This window comes from Oncorhynchus mykiss, chromosome 8, assembly GCF_057628025.1.
Source record: "Oncorhynchus mykiss isolate SJ-2025 chromosome 8, ASM5762802v1, whole genome shotgun sequence".
Classification (NCBI taxonomy): Eukaryota; Metazoa; Chordata; class Actinopteri; order Salmoniformes; family Salmonidae; genus Oncorhynchus; species Oncorhynchus mykiss.
Window position 1 is genome coordinate 24,627,564 of NC_143029.1, and position 16,560 is coordinate 24,644,123.

The following is a 16,560-nucleotide window of genomic DNA, read 5'->3' on the forward strand; positions in this document are numbered from 1 at the left end:
TTATAATTATACCACAAACACCCGCGACTAAAGGTTTGGCCTTTTAAATGCAGGACCCTATTGCACAGACTTTTACGCACCATAAAACTTGTCACATATGTATGCGTTTTTCTGACTGCTTCTTCAGTTATACTTCCAAAGAGAGAGAAGCAGGAATTTCACCATCCAGTAGGCCTATTCGCTCAAAGTTATCTATTGGGAGCTCGAGGCCTAAAACATTCAGAAAAGCGTTTATGAAACGGAGGCATGTTCAACTATTCCATATATGCCTAATTTTCCGTTTGTCCATATTTTTTAATTGAATGCAACACCGCGTGTTACGTCAAATCCAAAACGGTTTAAGTAGGCCTAATTAGAAATTAGTGCATTGAAATAACGTTTTTTACCAATATATTGAAATTGAGTTATGTAACGCATATAGGCATGTCAGGCCTCTTTTCGCTTGTCCATCAGCCTACCTGTACATAATTATCAAACTGACATCGGGAATTGTGACAATTTGATACAACAGAACAGCATTCTCGGTAAGAATGTAAAATCAGGAATCCTGTGTTATAATGTCCATTAATTAACATTGCAAAGAAACTAGCCTTAATAAACCAATTTAAGATGAAGATGCAAAATTATTGTAAAACTGCCTTCATTTGTCTAGACCGCTTTTGATTTTGATAGTTAAATCAGTGTAAATGTTTAATTTGTATTACCTGCATAAAGATTCATTTTTAAACCAAACGTACTCATTACTTTGAAATACATAGTTACTATCTCAAACTACAATAAACACAACTTTTTACCTTTTTAGGTATTGTCGTAATCACTCTGTGGGTCTATTTATAAATGCAAAGGTCCTAGAGGGAAAACATAAGCTAAACTAAGTCTTAAAATATATATATTTTAAAGAATGAACGTTTTCGCGCTGTTTAAGTCGTTTTCAGAGTGCATGATATCGATCATATTCAGGCTAACGTTCACACCATATGAAAATTATTGTGAGGAACAGTGGTACATTTGCAAAATGAAGTTATGCTCTTTCATTCGATTTGGCTGCAAAAAAGATACCAGTCTTAAACATTAAATTTCTTAATGAAGAACCTGTCGAACCGAAAACTTCTGGTTTACTATGACAAGCTTTGACATGATTTCTGTTTGTGATAATGCACTTTACCACCAGATACATTTCCGGAATGTTATCTGAAATATAGAAAATCATTATGAAAGTTTTACATGCATTCTGCATTGCAGTTTGACAAGCCATGTTATTAATATCACATTTGTGGATTGTCTGAACATAGCGCACCAAAGAAACAAAACCGATGCATAATTTCTGGTTTAAAAAAATAAATTCTTAACATTATTTTGTGCATTGTGAGATTTTATTGCAAAGAATTGGTTACAACAATCATAATTGCAGAATATTACAAAATGCATGCGAAACGTAATCGACATAATCCACAAACCTTTTGTTAATCCCTGTTGATATGAGATAATGTAATCACTGCGTTTTTCATGGCTGAAAATATCAATCGTATCACATTCCTTTTACCCTGACCCGAAACATGTAGGCCTATAACGACACTGTATTCCTTGAGTAATTTGACATGCGCTGCTAGGCCGGACAAACTAATCCTGCCACACGGATTATGTCACTGATGTCACGATTTGGACTGCGAATTTTATTTTACGCATCTCTTGTTGACCATACATCACTGTGTAACAAAACGCGTTGTGCGCATTAGTGTTTGCCTTTCGTTCCATTATAGGAAGCTATGCAATCCATTTCACAGGCCTTCACTTAATATTGTCATACAACAAACACGTTGATTTAATAGTCTATTACTTTCCATTTGTCATCATCCAGAGTCCCTTCTTCTAGGTATAGGTTCTAAGTGTCCCAGTTATGAATTTACAATGATCTAAATTCCACAAAACGCAGCGTGTGTATTTATATGGATGAGATTTCACCTCGACCTTACAGCAATTAACCACGCAGGCTATAGCAGAGAATGGAATGGCGCGCTCCAGTCGCTTCCTTACAGAAATGCTAGCACAAGGCACGGTACAGAACCTCCAAAGAAAGACCTTTCACCTTTTGAGGTAGAGGCTTATCTGACGACCTATTACTGTGTAAAATGACACATGAACACACATCGTACATGTTGATGATGTTTACCCTCTCTCTTGGCATTCACCGCGTGCCTTAATTGTATGGACATTTAAATCAAGGTCCGCTGTGAACACGAGGAGAGACAGGGCCCCTTTAGTCTTTCTCTGTATCACTGTAACAGCTACTGTAATGGCAACTGCCTGACGAGCTGCAGTGCGCGTAATGAGGGCAACCTCATTGAAAGCAACGGTCTTGCACCAAAATGTACCACTACGTATTCCACCGGCTGGCTAGGCACCGTTATCCAATACAGTAGCGCCTAATGCGTATACATTGTTAGTCACCATTGCATTATTGGAGGTCGACATGGCATATAGACTAATAATAATAAACTCCACTGAGAATCTTAAAAAGACACAAAAAAGCTAACCGTTATGTTAGGCCTAAGTTACCTATATCCTGGCAGTGGCGGTCTTCCGAGCGCATGAGATGTATTATATATTATTATTTCCTTGGATGTAGATATAGCCCGATCCTTGGTGGTGCAACGAACGCCAGGCCCGAGTGACAGCAGCGAAAATACAGGGCTTGCTGCAGTCGGTCCTTTTGCTCAACTCCCATGATACCAAAAAAAATAGAAGAGGGCCCATCTGGCTTCTCATCAGCTTTGTCAAATCTTGCACACGCTAAAATGCGAATGACCTAGATACCTCTGCTGCATTTTGCATGAGCTAAGAAAGAGTGGGGAAAAGCTGTTGGGCTGAATAGAGTCGTCCCTGCCTTTTGTGGGGGTCGAGCAGGGTGGGTTAGGAGGTGGAGGCACTGAACGCACCTGCCTGCATCATACAGGGGTTAGCTCAATATTGGAGAAAAAGAGTGGGAGGTACAATTTGGCAAAGCTGTGACCAACACATTGGTTTTGGGGATAAACAGAAGCCATATTGACAGAATCAAGAATATATAACGGATAATAGGCCTTGTAATATAACCTATTGAGAAGGTGCCAAAAGTAAAGAATATATATATAGGCTAACAATCCCATATTTAGAAATAGCACTTTATTTACAATTAACTAAAAACATGCATATCTACATAAGGTTTATGCGTATTTGAATTAGTCCTCCCCCCTTTAGAAACAGAATATTGTGTAAAAATGCTGAGGCAAAAAAATGTATACTTAACTTTGCAACATGTTATTCAGCGGAACAACTTACAGAAATGCGTTGTTGCGATACCTTTACAATCAACTCTCATTTTCCTCGAAACATCGAAACAGTCCGTACATCCGGTTGGGTACCAAGGATGGTCTCCTCCGTTGATGATGCTGAACAGAAATGTCCTTCCAGTGACATCAATTCTGCCATATTGTCTGCGCGCTGCGAAAGATGGAAATTGGTGCCGTGATGAAAACACCCATATTCCACTGATTGTGCATTAAAATACCCTGACCTCTTCAAAGGATGCGGGAAATGCTAAAAGCATAGGCTACATCTAAGCAGCACACTGAGAGGAGACAGCTTTGGTGCAGTCTGGAGGCAGAGCCAGCCGAGACTGTCACGTAAAAGGGTCTGATGCAAAGAGCCATCTGACAAGAGAGGAGAGTAGCCCAGTTTATCATCGCCGTGCGCAGCTTAAAGCGTGGTCGCCCTGCTCCTCTCCCTTGTGCTGTTCCTCCACTTCTCTTCTCTTCTGAGAATTATTCAGAAGGGGAGAGGTAGCATCTGCAGGTTTACTAAACAAATCGGAGGGGTTTCGAAATGGGACGCTCCAACTCCCCTTTTCTCTCATGTAATTGACTTACCGAGATTAGCCTACCTATAAGCCTTGCAACGACAATAGACGTGGTTAACAGAAAAATACACACGATGGCCATAATCATGAGCCTACATTTTGCATTGACATCGTTTTTCTAATGAAAAAAAACTTAGGCCTATCGACGTGTGAAACAAATATGTGAATGTCTGATGCATTTTATTAGGCTACATTTTCAATTAGCACAATATAAATATATAGGGGCCTAATATTATAGCTATGTGTATAGGCTGATGTGGCAAAAAGAAGACCATAGGCACCTTTTTTATAGGCATCTGGAAAAATGGAGACACCATGCCTATTCACTTTATCCCTGCTCATGTGGAATGCACAATTATCAAACTGCACGTGCCTGGCATAATTCATTATTGATAATTCTCAAGAGCTGTGTCCATGTAGCCTACACTGCTGTGTTTTCATACACGGCCAATCGTAAATATTTTGCAAACATGGCGAGAAACCTTCATGAAGTATTGGGAATTAAGATATTCTTACCCCAAATGGGCCGTCTCCATATGGCCTGTCATCTGTGCGTTCTCTCCCCCAACCCACATCCCGGTCGTGTCCCATATGAAGCCCATTGATTTATTGGGATTCTTTCGTTATTCATTCGAACCCTGAATTAAATTACACAGAGATCCAATATGAAAAAATAATAATAAATCGTGCTCGCTAAAAATAGCATAATATAAGGCTTGGAATATGATATATGTATGGATAATTAGGCCTACATTTATATGAGTGGATAATTCTTATGGTACAAATAATGCACATTGCAATGTTAAATGTTCAACTATTTTCAATAATTTCTGTAATAGGCATTGGATAGGACTACATCGGTGGCGCAGTCTACATCTTGCGTAAAATGTGGTAGTACTGCAGAACAAAGGCGACGTTGTATGTAGTCTATAGCTGCACCATAACCCCAGACCTATAGCTGCACCATAACCCCAGACCTATAGCTGCACCATAACCCCAGACCTTTTCTATTGTTCAAAGTGAACACCCGTTCGTATGCATGGATTTGGTTGAGGTCCCCTTATCCCCCTCTCGTGCCGCAGTAAAACGCAGTGTCATCTGCTGAGCAGCCGGACGCGTGCCTCCCGTGAGCAAATTCGACGCGCAGTGAACTCCAGATGGCTTGTATGGTAAGCCAAGCTCTGCAATCCACCCCTTTATGCTGACCTATATTACACAGTAATGAATAAAGCCTATCTGATTTAGAGGCCTTCTATGCGGCAAAGAAGCCATCGAGCCCCGCAGTGAAAGGGTGCAGTGGCGTTAATGTAGGCTTGCAGGCTGCAGGTGACCACAGTGTACATCTAGAATGTGTAGTATATTGGTGTTGAATGAAAGACGACAAAACACAGCCTTTCCCATCTATTTTATCATCAAGTCTCAAACGCTATGGACAATAGGCGATGCACTGTGAACGTGACGCATTGCTGTTCAGTTTTATAGGGCCTATGCAGCTATTAAAGTTAATTGATTTCACAAATGAAAGACAGTGGTCTCAGCTCGTGCATCAACATCGATCAGTCTCTAGCCAATCCTTTTATCAAACCCAAGTATCTATAACCAACTATATGTCTTCCGTAAACAAATTGTTCTCACGTGATTGTGTTGGATAAAACTTGTATGTTTTAATGCAATTTTTAAAAATGTATTATTTGTGGATTTCCACATAAGATAACTATAGATGTAGGACTATAGATGTAGGCCTATAGGAATTAACAACACACCAGTCTCCCATTAACTAGGCCACGTCATCAAGGACCTCAGCCACCCAAGCCACGGCTTGCTAACCCTGCTACCATCCAGAAGGAGAGGTCAGTACAGGTGCATCAAAGCTTGGACCTTAGAGACTGAAAAATAGCTTCTATCTCAAGTCCATCACTGTTAAATAGTCACCACAAGCCCAGTACCCTGGACTGAACTGTCAATAGACTGTTACTCTATCATGCACCTTAGAGGTTGCTGCCCTATGTACATAGCCATAATGGAACAATGGCTATGGTTTAGGTACAGTTTTATCCACTTCATATATATAAACTGTATTCTAGTCTAGGCCTATCCTATTTAACTATTGCGGTACACACATACGTGTGTGTGTATATATACACACACGGACGGACTCCCGACATTGTTCGACCTAATATTTCTTAATTCCATTCTTTTATATTCGTGTGTATTGTTAGATATTACTGCGCTGTTGGAGCTAGGAACACAATCATTTATCTACTCTATAACATCCGATAAGAATGTGTATGCGACCAATACAATTTGAGTTATTTGACGTGTATTTATTTTACCTTTATTTAACTAGGCAAGTCAGTTAAGAACACATTCTTATTTTCAATGACGGCCTAGGAACAACTGTTCAGGGGCAGAACGACAGATTTGTACCTTGTCAGCTCGGGAGTTTGAACTTGCAACCTTCCAGTTACTAGTCCAACGCTCTAACCACTAGGCTACCCTAGGCCTCCTTAACATTCGAGTCTGTTGCAGAGAAATCTTGTACAAAAAAATGCAGATTTTCGAAAAAGGCCAACAATAAATTCAAAATACAATGAAAGTTTATACATGATCTAAACTCATTCACAGCTGTTTGCTCTAACTCCAGATTATTGCACATTTATCTGCTGAAACTAGTTTACACAAATCTTTTTAAATGGAATTGTTAGTTGCCTGCTCAGGCATGGTACCCAAAGCCCCTCGGAACAGTGCTGTGTGCAAGGGCCTTGAACCAAAAGCTAGATTCGAGTTTCTCCACACTTGAAGAGGCAAATCCTTTTTAATTCAAACTTGCGTAAACCCCTTTCATATTCATTTGAGTAACTTTGTTAATGACTTGACAGACTTATTTTTTTTTATCAGCAAATGTTGCCTGAGAAATGAACAGATAGGACATTTTCCCCAATGTATTCCATTCTTTATTTATTAATAATAACTATTTTAAAACTATTTAATAATGCAACAAGCTATAAAAAAAAAAATGCAATGGTTCAACTCTGGCAACATTTTTATTTCATAAAATGGACCATGACAAAATAGTCAAAGCCTGATTCAGAAAATAACAGAATGTTTAAAAGAAAAGGAGGGCAATGTATTTTTTGGGGGAATGGCTATATTTTGTCAGGTCATGCATTTCGTTATTCTAGTTCACCGAAACTACCAGAACCCGACTTGTGTCTCAAAATATGGTTACAATGCGTTGGTTTACTAATGTTACAATGTATCAAGGCTGAAACATGATTGGCTACACAAATTATTGTTTCCATTATAAACTGGGTGGTTCGAGCCCTGAATGCTGATTGGCTGACAGCCGTGGTATATCAGACCATATACCACCAGTTTGACAAAACATGTAATTTTACTGCTCTAATTACGTTGGTAACCAGTTTATAATAGCAATAAGGCACCCCAGTGGTATATGGTACTCAGTGGTATATGGCCAATATACCACGGCTAAGGGCTGTATCCAGGCACTCCTGGATGGCTGTGGTATATTGGCCATATACCACACCTCATTGTGCCTTATTGCTTAATTGTATCCTGATAATGACATAATTTACCTCAACATTTCATATAGGCGAAGGTTTTGGCATTCATAGGTCTTTCAGCCTATAGCCCTATATATTTGTTAATGCAAAATACATTGAATCATTATTACATTTGCTTTAATTACTTAGGCCTATAGCTAAATCAAATATATACTTTTGTGCAGGTTTGGTAATAGGCTGTGCTCAGCCAATTGCAGACTATAAACATGAAAACGTTACACAAGTTGTTATGTAGGAAAGTAAGTAGGCTCGGCTAGTTTGTGTCCGCACCACTGCAACCGCTGAGCTCAATGGTCGTAACGACTCGACTCCGTTTGATTTGGCGTCATTTTACCCACAGTAGAATGGGAGATATCTCTTCCAAAACACAGATGCCGACTCCAGAGAACGCTCTACCCGGGAGAAGTGAAAGTTTAAAAGTATCAGGTAGGATGATTTTCCCTGTGTGGGTCTGTTTCGAATGGTGTCCTAGGCTCGGTAGCTTTAGCCTATAACGTTAGTAGCTAGCCGACATACCTAGTTGCTTAGCAAAACACCCGTAGGAACTGTAAATTGGCCTAATTATGTAAACATTGACAACTCAAAGCGCGTACAGTTGGTATTTGTGTCAACAAGCACTTGTCGTACGACTGTGTAGCCGACATACTTATGTGTTGCACGAATTGACTACACTTCTGCCCTGCTATGACTTTGAAGCGCTGCAGAGAATTTGTTTTGTCACTGAAACCTCCATATTGCGCATGCGTATTATTCACTTCTCGCGGCTATTAAACTGTTCAAGAAAGGTCCGTGCAATCCGGGTTCCTTGGGACTTTCCTACCCCATTGAAGTTGACATTTAAAATGGTTAGGGTTTAGGGTAGGGACGACTCTAATGTAGACTATACTATTTCTCCCTCACTCTGCACAGTACACACACACACACACACACACACACACACACACACACACACACACCTCTGATTAAGGCAACCTGTCCCAAGGATGATAATTTGTGTGAAAAAAATATTTTAAAAAATACAAATAATAATAAGGCTGGAAAATTATAGTGCATATTACTGTTAATCCTGCAACTATGTAGACCTTACACCAATGATATTTATATTGGATCTCAATGCCCTTAAAGTGATTGAATATGCATTCTATCCTACTGGCAAGAACTTGACTCGCTTGGGGAAATTTGTGCTAGTTTAAAGTCAGTGGTGCAAAACATAATGTTTTCATGGGCTCCCGAGTGGCGCAGCGGTCTAAGGCACTATCTTGGTGCAAGAGGTGTTACTACAGTTCCTGGTTAGAATCTAGGCTGTATCACATCTGGCTGTAATTGGGAGTCCCATAGGGCGGTGCACATTTGGCCCGGGTTTGGCCGGGGTAGGCCGTCAATGTAAATAAGAATTTGTTCTTAACTGGCTTAATTTATTTATGTAACCTTTATTTAACTATGTCTAAAGAAAGATGCTATCTCCAACACTCCATTTAGATGAAAGATGAATTGTATTTCCTGTCTGACTCTCAGAGCATGGAAAAAGGTAAAACTTTCAGTTTGAGGGGAATGGCTGACACAAGTTGAGTTACATAACATTTGAAGGGTAGAGGGGTGCGGTCTGCAGAGCACTAGGAGCTCGCCGCATGACATCAAACATCGATCGCAAGGAAAAGGCAAGAGGAAAAACAATTGCAGTACCTTGTGTTGCTTGGTTCCTGTCACCATGGGATGGGAAAATCATAACAGTAATTGTCTGGGGTCCTACGGTTTTCTCAGAACAGGCCCCATCTGAGTGGATGTCTAACACAACACCTAGTTATACTGTCATCGTAAACTGCATTTCACTTTTCTTCAGAATTGCCCCAAATAAGTGTGTGTGTAAGAGAGAGGGTAAGTAAAAGGCCTGGTGGGAGCAGCTGAAGTCTGCTTGAGATGCGGCTCACATGGGAACTGTGTGCAATGGCATGAAGCGTGACCGTGCAGGAAAGGGATCCACCCTGCAGGACTGCAGTGGTCTGATTACCAGCCCCATACAGCCCTGGCCTCCCTCCCCAGTCCCAGCCCTATGGCAACATCACTGCACCACGGGGCTGGCAGGTTGCCAGGAGACGCACGCACAGCTCCACAGACAGGCACCACACCACTGCACGTGGCTCTGTTAAGGCATCCTGATGTTGCTGCTAGCCCGCTGAAGGTCACACATGACGGGGTGTTGAAACAGTGAGGAAAGAGGAATGAAGGGTCAGAAACAGAATGAAGTGGATTAATTTATGCCCTTCAGGATTATGATGTTCTGGATAAGAGAGTATAGATTCGTTATGCATTTTATGCATTTTATGTTATGCATTTTATGGACAGTGAAATGGTTATTTACTTATGGACATGGTGAAATTCATCCAAATCCCAGTAGATGCTGACAGGCATGTGACTGCCTATTTTATATTTTGCAGATCACAGATAGCTCTAGTTCTGTGTAGAGCAGCTTCCAGTGAAAGATAATAGGGGCCAGTCCTGATTTATGTGGTCATTCCAAATGATGTGATTGTGTAAGATGTATGTTGTAACATCCACCCACAGTCCTCTTCTAGAATAGATAGGGATACTGATGGACTTGGACTGTTTGTTGTAGATTGAAAACACAGTTTTCTTTCATAATCAGAAATAATCAGTTGCATTGTTGCAAAGTGTAAGTCAGCGAATATATATTACCTCCACCTCACTAAATAAAAAACCTGCTGCACCACCTCTAGTCAGTTAATGGATATAAGGAGAACTTACAAGGGATTTTTACCTTATGTTAACATTTATTGTAGTCTACGAGCTACATGGTTTAAAATCCATTTTAATCTAATATCCCAAACTGTCGGGGAAAGCTATGAATTAATAAAGTAGCAAAATGGCTTTAAGAGAAATTGACAGCCAATCAACAGCCTCTGTTTTGCTGTGCGTCTTATTTATTCCCTATAGGATCACTCCTGCATCTGCCAGTCTAAATTCCACCATGCTAGGCTGTTGCGTGGGATGGGGGTTGTGGCTATGTGCTACTGGATGGTGTGAACATGGAGGCAGGCAGTGGTGAGTTGGCACCAGCGATGTGGGCACTGAGGTGCCCCCTCAGAATGGCGTGAGATGCTGTGCCTTGGCACATGGTGAATAGACTACCCCGGCATTGAAAAAGCGAAGCTGCTTCAGGTCTTGTAAAGACATCCCAGAGACATTTTTGGGGAGTCTCATCGAGAGAGATATGGAGGAACTCCCTGCGTGACTTGCTTGGGTGAGGGTGGGAAGGAGAGGGGAGAGGGGAATGTGCTGTGGTGGGGGTATGGAGAGGTTAAGGGGGTGTGTGGGTAGGCATTGGGAGTTATTGGCTGGCATGGATTCCAAGTACCACACGTGTTTGTGTGCATCTGGGTGGGGGGCGGGAGAGGGGAGATGCCAGAGATGAAGGAAGTGGTCGAGTGGCGTAGCTCAGAAATTAATCTGAGATTCGTTTTGATAAATTTGCCCAAATCAATGGTTTTATTTTCGGGGGGAGTGTGGGTGTTTGGGGGGTACTCAGACAGACATGTTGGAACCCCGCCAAGGCATCTCGGGAAGGTTGCCATGTCGAGAGAGAGGGAGAGGAGGGGAAGAGAGAAAATCCAGACGAGACTTGGCAGGGTTCTATCGCAGCTCCCTTTGTCTGTTTGCTCAGCTTTGCGCTAAGGAAATCAAAAATACCCAGGGTGTAGGAACTCTGCTTCAACGCGAAAAAACTAAACCAAACAAGAAATCAAGTCGAGAAAACTACTTTGAAAAATTTGAGGACGCCGAGGGTGAATGGGGCACAAGCATAGTCACCAAAAATATGTTCTAATTCCAGCAGAGTTACACATTGCTTATTTGCGTGACTGGAGGAGGTTACTTGAGCCAAGAGATGACCATGTCATTTCAACTCAATCTTTCTTTGTAATTTCCAAGCGAATGAAGCTGCCTCTTCTGTCTTTTCTGGCTATGTTTTGAACACAAAAGGACTCTCAAAAGTGGACCTGGATTTTATCCATGAAGGACTGACAGAACTGTTGTGGCCAAGCAACTGTCAAGAAAAAAGTTTTTTGCCTTTCCACAGATCAAACCTTAAGTCGCTATCCGTACATCACTGGGAGTAGATTTCACCTTCCAAAGTTTTGTGATTGTAAAAATCACTGACTTCAATGCACCTCTAGGGTTAGAATGAAGATAACTGGCCTCAAAAATATATTGGATCACCTCCCTAACTGCCTCTGTTGTCACTAAGTTGTCCTCTTTGTGAGAGGGGTTTACAGCGGGACAACAGCAACTGGTTACTCAGGCCAAGTGCTCTTTGACCAAGCTTTAGAGTTCCATTGTGTCTCGCAGTTGGACGAACTGAAGAACATTAGAAGATATCTCGCCTGCAGAGGACTGAGATTCCCCAGCATTTGGATATTGGAGATCTGAGGCCAGTGGATCTACAGTAGTCTGTGAGGCACTGAACTAGTAGTGCAGTTTCTCCAAGCTGCCTACTCTCAGTTGAGAGTTCTACAGGCCTGACTGGTTTTCTTCTAATATCTAAGGTTTCAATTCATTCTCAGCTTCACAATGAGAGTGTGGTACTGTGTAAGGTAAGTTATATGTTATATCTGGTTTCTACAGATTAAGACGTCTACTTTCTCTCCCGTTATACCATAAAGAAACCATAGGTGTTCCTTACTTACCAGCTGTGTTGTTGTCCTCGGGACACTTCAGAAGTCTAGCATTGTTTTCCTGCTATATGAAAAAGGAAGGCACTTAAAGGAGGCTGGGGAATGTCAGGGATGACTTAAAACGTCTCCTGAAGGATCGTCCATCCCTCCCCAGAGGACCCGGTGTGCCTACCATTCTACCGCTTTCCCACGATCAACTTCCTCGCTGCTGATTTTCATACTGGCCAAACACAGCCCCTGCAGAGAGAGTGGTCTCCCAGTCTCCGAATCCCCCGGAACCAGTGGCTTTTCTCATCTCCACCGTGTGGCTGAAATCCCCCCTCCCGTTGTCTGTCACAGGCACAGCAGTGCCATCTCCCCCTCGGTCATCCTTAGGAAGCGCTGTGCATGATGGTTTCTGATTTGTGTCTGGCACTTGATTAATAACTGCAAGGAAAGGTTAATAGAAAAGTAAGAAATGTTCCCCTCAAGGTTTATATTGAATCGTTGCCAAGGCAAATTACACTCTGCCAGATGTGTTTGCACTGATAGCAGGTGGAGTTAGCAGGTGTACTGTGATGGCTCTCATAATTATGAACATTTGTTGTGGAAACATCATATTTTGCCTCTCTCTGTCGTGTTGGTGATTTCATCATTACTTGTCCTTATATTTAGCTTCAAATTATGGACAACAGAAAGCAGGCCGGAGTGTTGAGTTTTAATAGTCCATTTTCATTCAAGTTAATGAAAATTAATGGCCAGCTCATTTAGCTGTGGCTATTACTGTACAGATGACGCATTAATGAATCACAATTATCCAAATTCTAGTATCACAGAATCAAGATAATGGCGATTAAGAAGTCCCCAATTGTCCTTTTAGATTTTGATTCTGTAAACGGGGTTGGAACTAAAGGTTGAAGGAAATTCTGTTTAGTGTTGGAGTGCTGCTGTTCTCTCCTCCTGATCAGTCCAGGTTCATGCAGGGGTGAGGGCCTCAGTCTCCAGCTCTGAGAGTATGAGGAGGGATGGGAGGGGAAGATGTAGACCTGCTGATGCATTTACACACGGCTCTCTGCTCCTGAGAGTCTTCCTTTTGGACCCAAGTAACCTGAAACACAATGTCAGTCTTTTAAAGGAGGTTCAGGTGTAGGAAGTTAGGCCTGAAATTGGGGGCCTTGTCTACTGGCGTTGGCTTTTAGCTTGGCCAGCTAGCTACTCCCCTGCTTAGCAGAGTTATGACTACTTTTCTATTTAACGCTTCCCGTTTTAAAGAGAACGTAAGACAATAGCTACATGATTCTGTTCTGTCTCAAGTCTCGACCGTTATGAAAGTGTCAACACAAGTAACTGAAGAAGGGCAGTGAACTTGAGAAAACTTTGACGTCTTAGAAGAACCTGAAGTCTCCAGATAGCGGGACTGATTGTTGGGGTTGTGAGTGACGGCGTCTGATGGTCATGGTTGGACTGAGGCTCTGCTCCAGCCTCCAGTGCCCACTCATGTGGAGGGCAATGGCGTAGTGGAGGAGGAAGCTCTCCGATTTCTCCAAGGTTGGCTTTACCCAAGTCCACCCATGCATGCATGGCCGACTTCGCCTGTCTATGAATTATTCACAAAGCTCTCATCTTCACAGGTCACTGTCATTCAGCAGTGTCTCTCTCCCTCTCTGCCCTTCGACTTTAACCCAGAGAAACTTCCCCGGCAAACACAGCACAAATCTTCAACCCAGGGCCTCCAGTGACAGAGAATGAGTACTTGGGTTGCCCATGAGCAATATTGCAGGGTTTATCATGCCTGTTAAGTGAGTTTTAAAGGCTTTATCAGCCTCTGTTGTGCCAAGATATGTCTTCATTTGTCACATGCTGAGTAATGATCCTGGCTAATGCCAGCGTAGACTCTGGTGACATGCATGGGATTTCACCATGAGTGTCCCTTGTTTACACTGACACTGATAACCCCACGGACAAAATTGGCACGGCTTGCACCTCAGAGAACTTAGATTACCTGTCATTCACTGAGGTTTATCTCTCTCAACCACAGTTTGGCATCCTCTGAGTATAAACTCAGTTTAAGATGTCTCTTAGTTATTGTTATCTTGTCTTTCAGTCTAGATCCAGTTGTTTAAATGCTTAGAAACACAGTTTTATGATTCCAAACTGTGACTACTTCTGCTCTTAATGGCATACCATACACTGTTGTGGTGTACCGGTAGCATGTTGGGTCAAACCCATCTGGTACCAATTTCTGTACATTTTCTGTCAAACTGGATTGGAGTTAAAGTGACTGTCTCTCTAAACTCCTACAAAATAGACATGTTGTAATCGCTTAACACCAAGCAAAAAAGGGTAAATCTATGAATAATTTAGTGAGTCAGGTTGCCTACCCCATGTATGTGAAACCGAGGTGGAAGTGTTATAGGAGGACAATTCATTAGCTTGTCACGCTATGACTACCCCGATCTGAAAACAGTTGATGGTAATCAAGAATCGTTATATTAGCCCTGGGCACACAACTTTAATTAAATGGAAGATTAGATGTAACAAATGAAAGATTCATTCATTAACCTCAAACCCACCAGGTGGGGGTTATTAATCAGATTAATTATGTCATGATAATGCTAATGATGTTCTACGATTCTCATAAATCTTTAAAAAGTCTCTTAAAAACAAATTGGAGGAAGGATATTCTGAGGGCCACAGCTCTGTATTCATTAGTGTGTTACGGTGAGAGACATTTATGTGACCTGGCTCATCTCATTACTGAGCGAGATTACACAGAAATACGGTTCTTACTTATCGTATTTGCCCTATATTAATTGGCTGAACCTCAGCCAGCTAAGGAAACTGATCTGAAATGAAATTGTATTGCTGGAGGTTTCAATTTTTTCTACATTAGCATTTTAGTCATGTAGCCGATGCTCTTATCCAGAACGATTTACAGTAATGAGTACATACATTTTCATACCTTTTTTTTCTCTTGTACTGGTCCCCCGAGGGAATCAAACCCACAACCTTGGTGTTGCAAATGCCATGCTCTACCAACTGAGCTCAGCATCTTTTCCCACGAGACTATCTGGTTGGGTAAAGAACAAATCTAGCAAATCAGCACCACTTCCTGGTCCTTTGTTTAATTACATTTGAGTCATTCAGCAGACTCTTATCTAGAGCAATTTACAGTAGTGAGTGCATAAATGGTCCCTTGTGGGTATCGAACCCACAACCTTTGTGTTGCAAGCGCTATGCTCTACCAACTGAGCCACACAGGACTCCAAGGTAGTAGGATAATCGGACCCCCCTGATTATCATTAAGAGGATCATCTGCCTAATGATCTTTTGGCTAATTTGTCATATAACTGTCCTCACACCTCAACACAATGTGATATTGTTTAGCTCTTACATTATAGCTCAGTGGCTTTTCTCTCTCCCCCCCCCTCTCTCAAATCCTCTCTCTCCTCATTCTTTCTCTATTTTTCTCCTTTATCCCTCTCTATCTCTACACCCCTCTTTCTCTGTCTCTCTTCATTCTGTCTCTCTGATAGTTATTTTGCATAACGTACCTGACATCTCCTCTGGTTGTTAGTGGGCGTGAGTGCTGGAGGTTTCAGTGAGCTTAGCCCACTGTTGGTGAGATGCCATTAGGCTGGCCTGTGTTAAAACCCTCATACAAACACAAACACACACACACACACCTCTCTCCCCTTCTCAGCCCATGCACTCATTCCAGGGCTCTGATAGCAACGGATGCTGTGCTGTTGCCATGTGTGGAGGCATTTCTGTGACATTGCTTGGTGGAGTGGCATGATGGCTGATTAACCCTTCGTTACCCTCGTTGCGTAACTTCTCTTGATTGCATAATGGATTGCCATTACACATACGGTTGGTGGCTTCCTGTGTAACCTCACTACTCTGTTTTGTATCCTCTTAGAACAGAGCGACGCTTTGATGCAATGGCGCGGAAGCTGGTTGAATATGTGGCTGTTGACCTGTGACCCAGACCTCCTCTATTGCTGTAGTTCTGCTGTTGCTGCTGAACGTGAAGGGTTTCCATTAAGCAGTTAGATTATTGCTGGAAGCCAGGCTCTTAAATCCTGTGTTTTGTCATATATTCTGAGGTATGGAGTCAGATGAAGCTGATGTTACAGTATGTGAGTGTTCATGTTATGGTAACTAACCTACATTTCCCCATTTGAAATGATATTGCGATAACTCTTAACTGGTTATCTCATTACAAGAGGGGATATACAGTGGTTGCTATTAGTAGGAATGTTGTGATCTTTGTTATTCACATTTTTGAAGTATTGTCACGTCTCCGAAAGCACACGTTCCTTGAGGTTTATCAAAATGTTCTCTTTCATTGATTTCTATAATCTAGTATAGTGGAGCGTTGCTCTTAAATGTATTTGGATAGTCAGTTCAC

At 41.8% G+C, this 16,560-nt stretch overlaps 1 protein-coding gene across 3 annotated transcripts in view; it reads left to right on the forward strand.

The window, feature by feature from the left end:
• Positions 1-7,695: 7,695 nt before the first annotated feature.
• Positions 7,696-16,560, forward strand: part of LOC110529652 (mitochondrial peptide methionine sulfoxide reductase) — a 112,728-nt gene continuing 103,863 nt past the window's right edge. Inside the window, exon 1 of one of the 3 annotated variants that reach the window (XM_036985095.2) lies at positions 7,696-7,905. In XM_036985095.2, coding sequence (XP_036840990.2) covers positions 7,770-7,905 — 136 coding nt within the window. In that variant the 5' untranslated portion in view covers positions 7,696-7,769. Of the gene's footprint in view, positions 7,906-10,855; positions 12,087-16,560 lie in introns of those variants that run through there. The other 2 variants (XM_090243004.1, XM_036985096.2) reach the window with 2 other exon arrangements.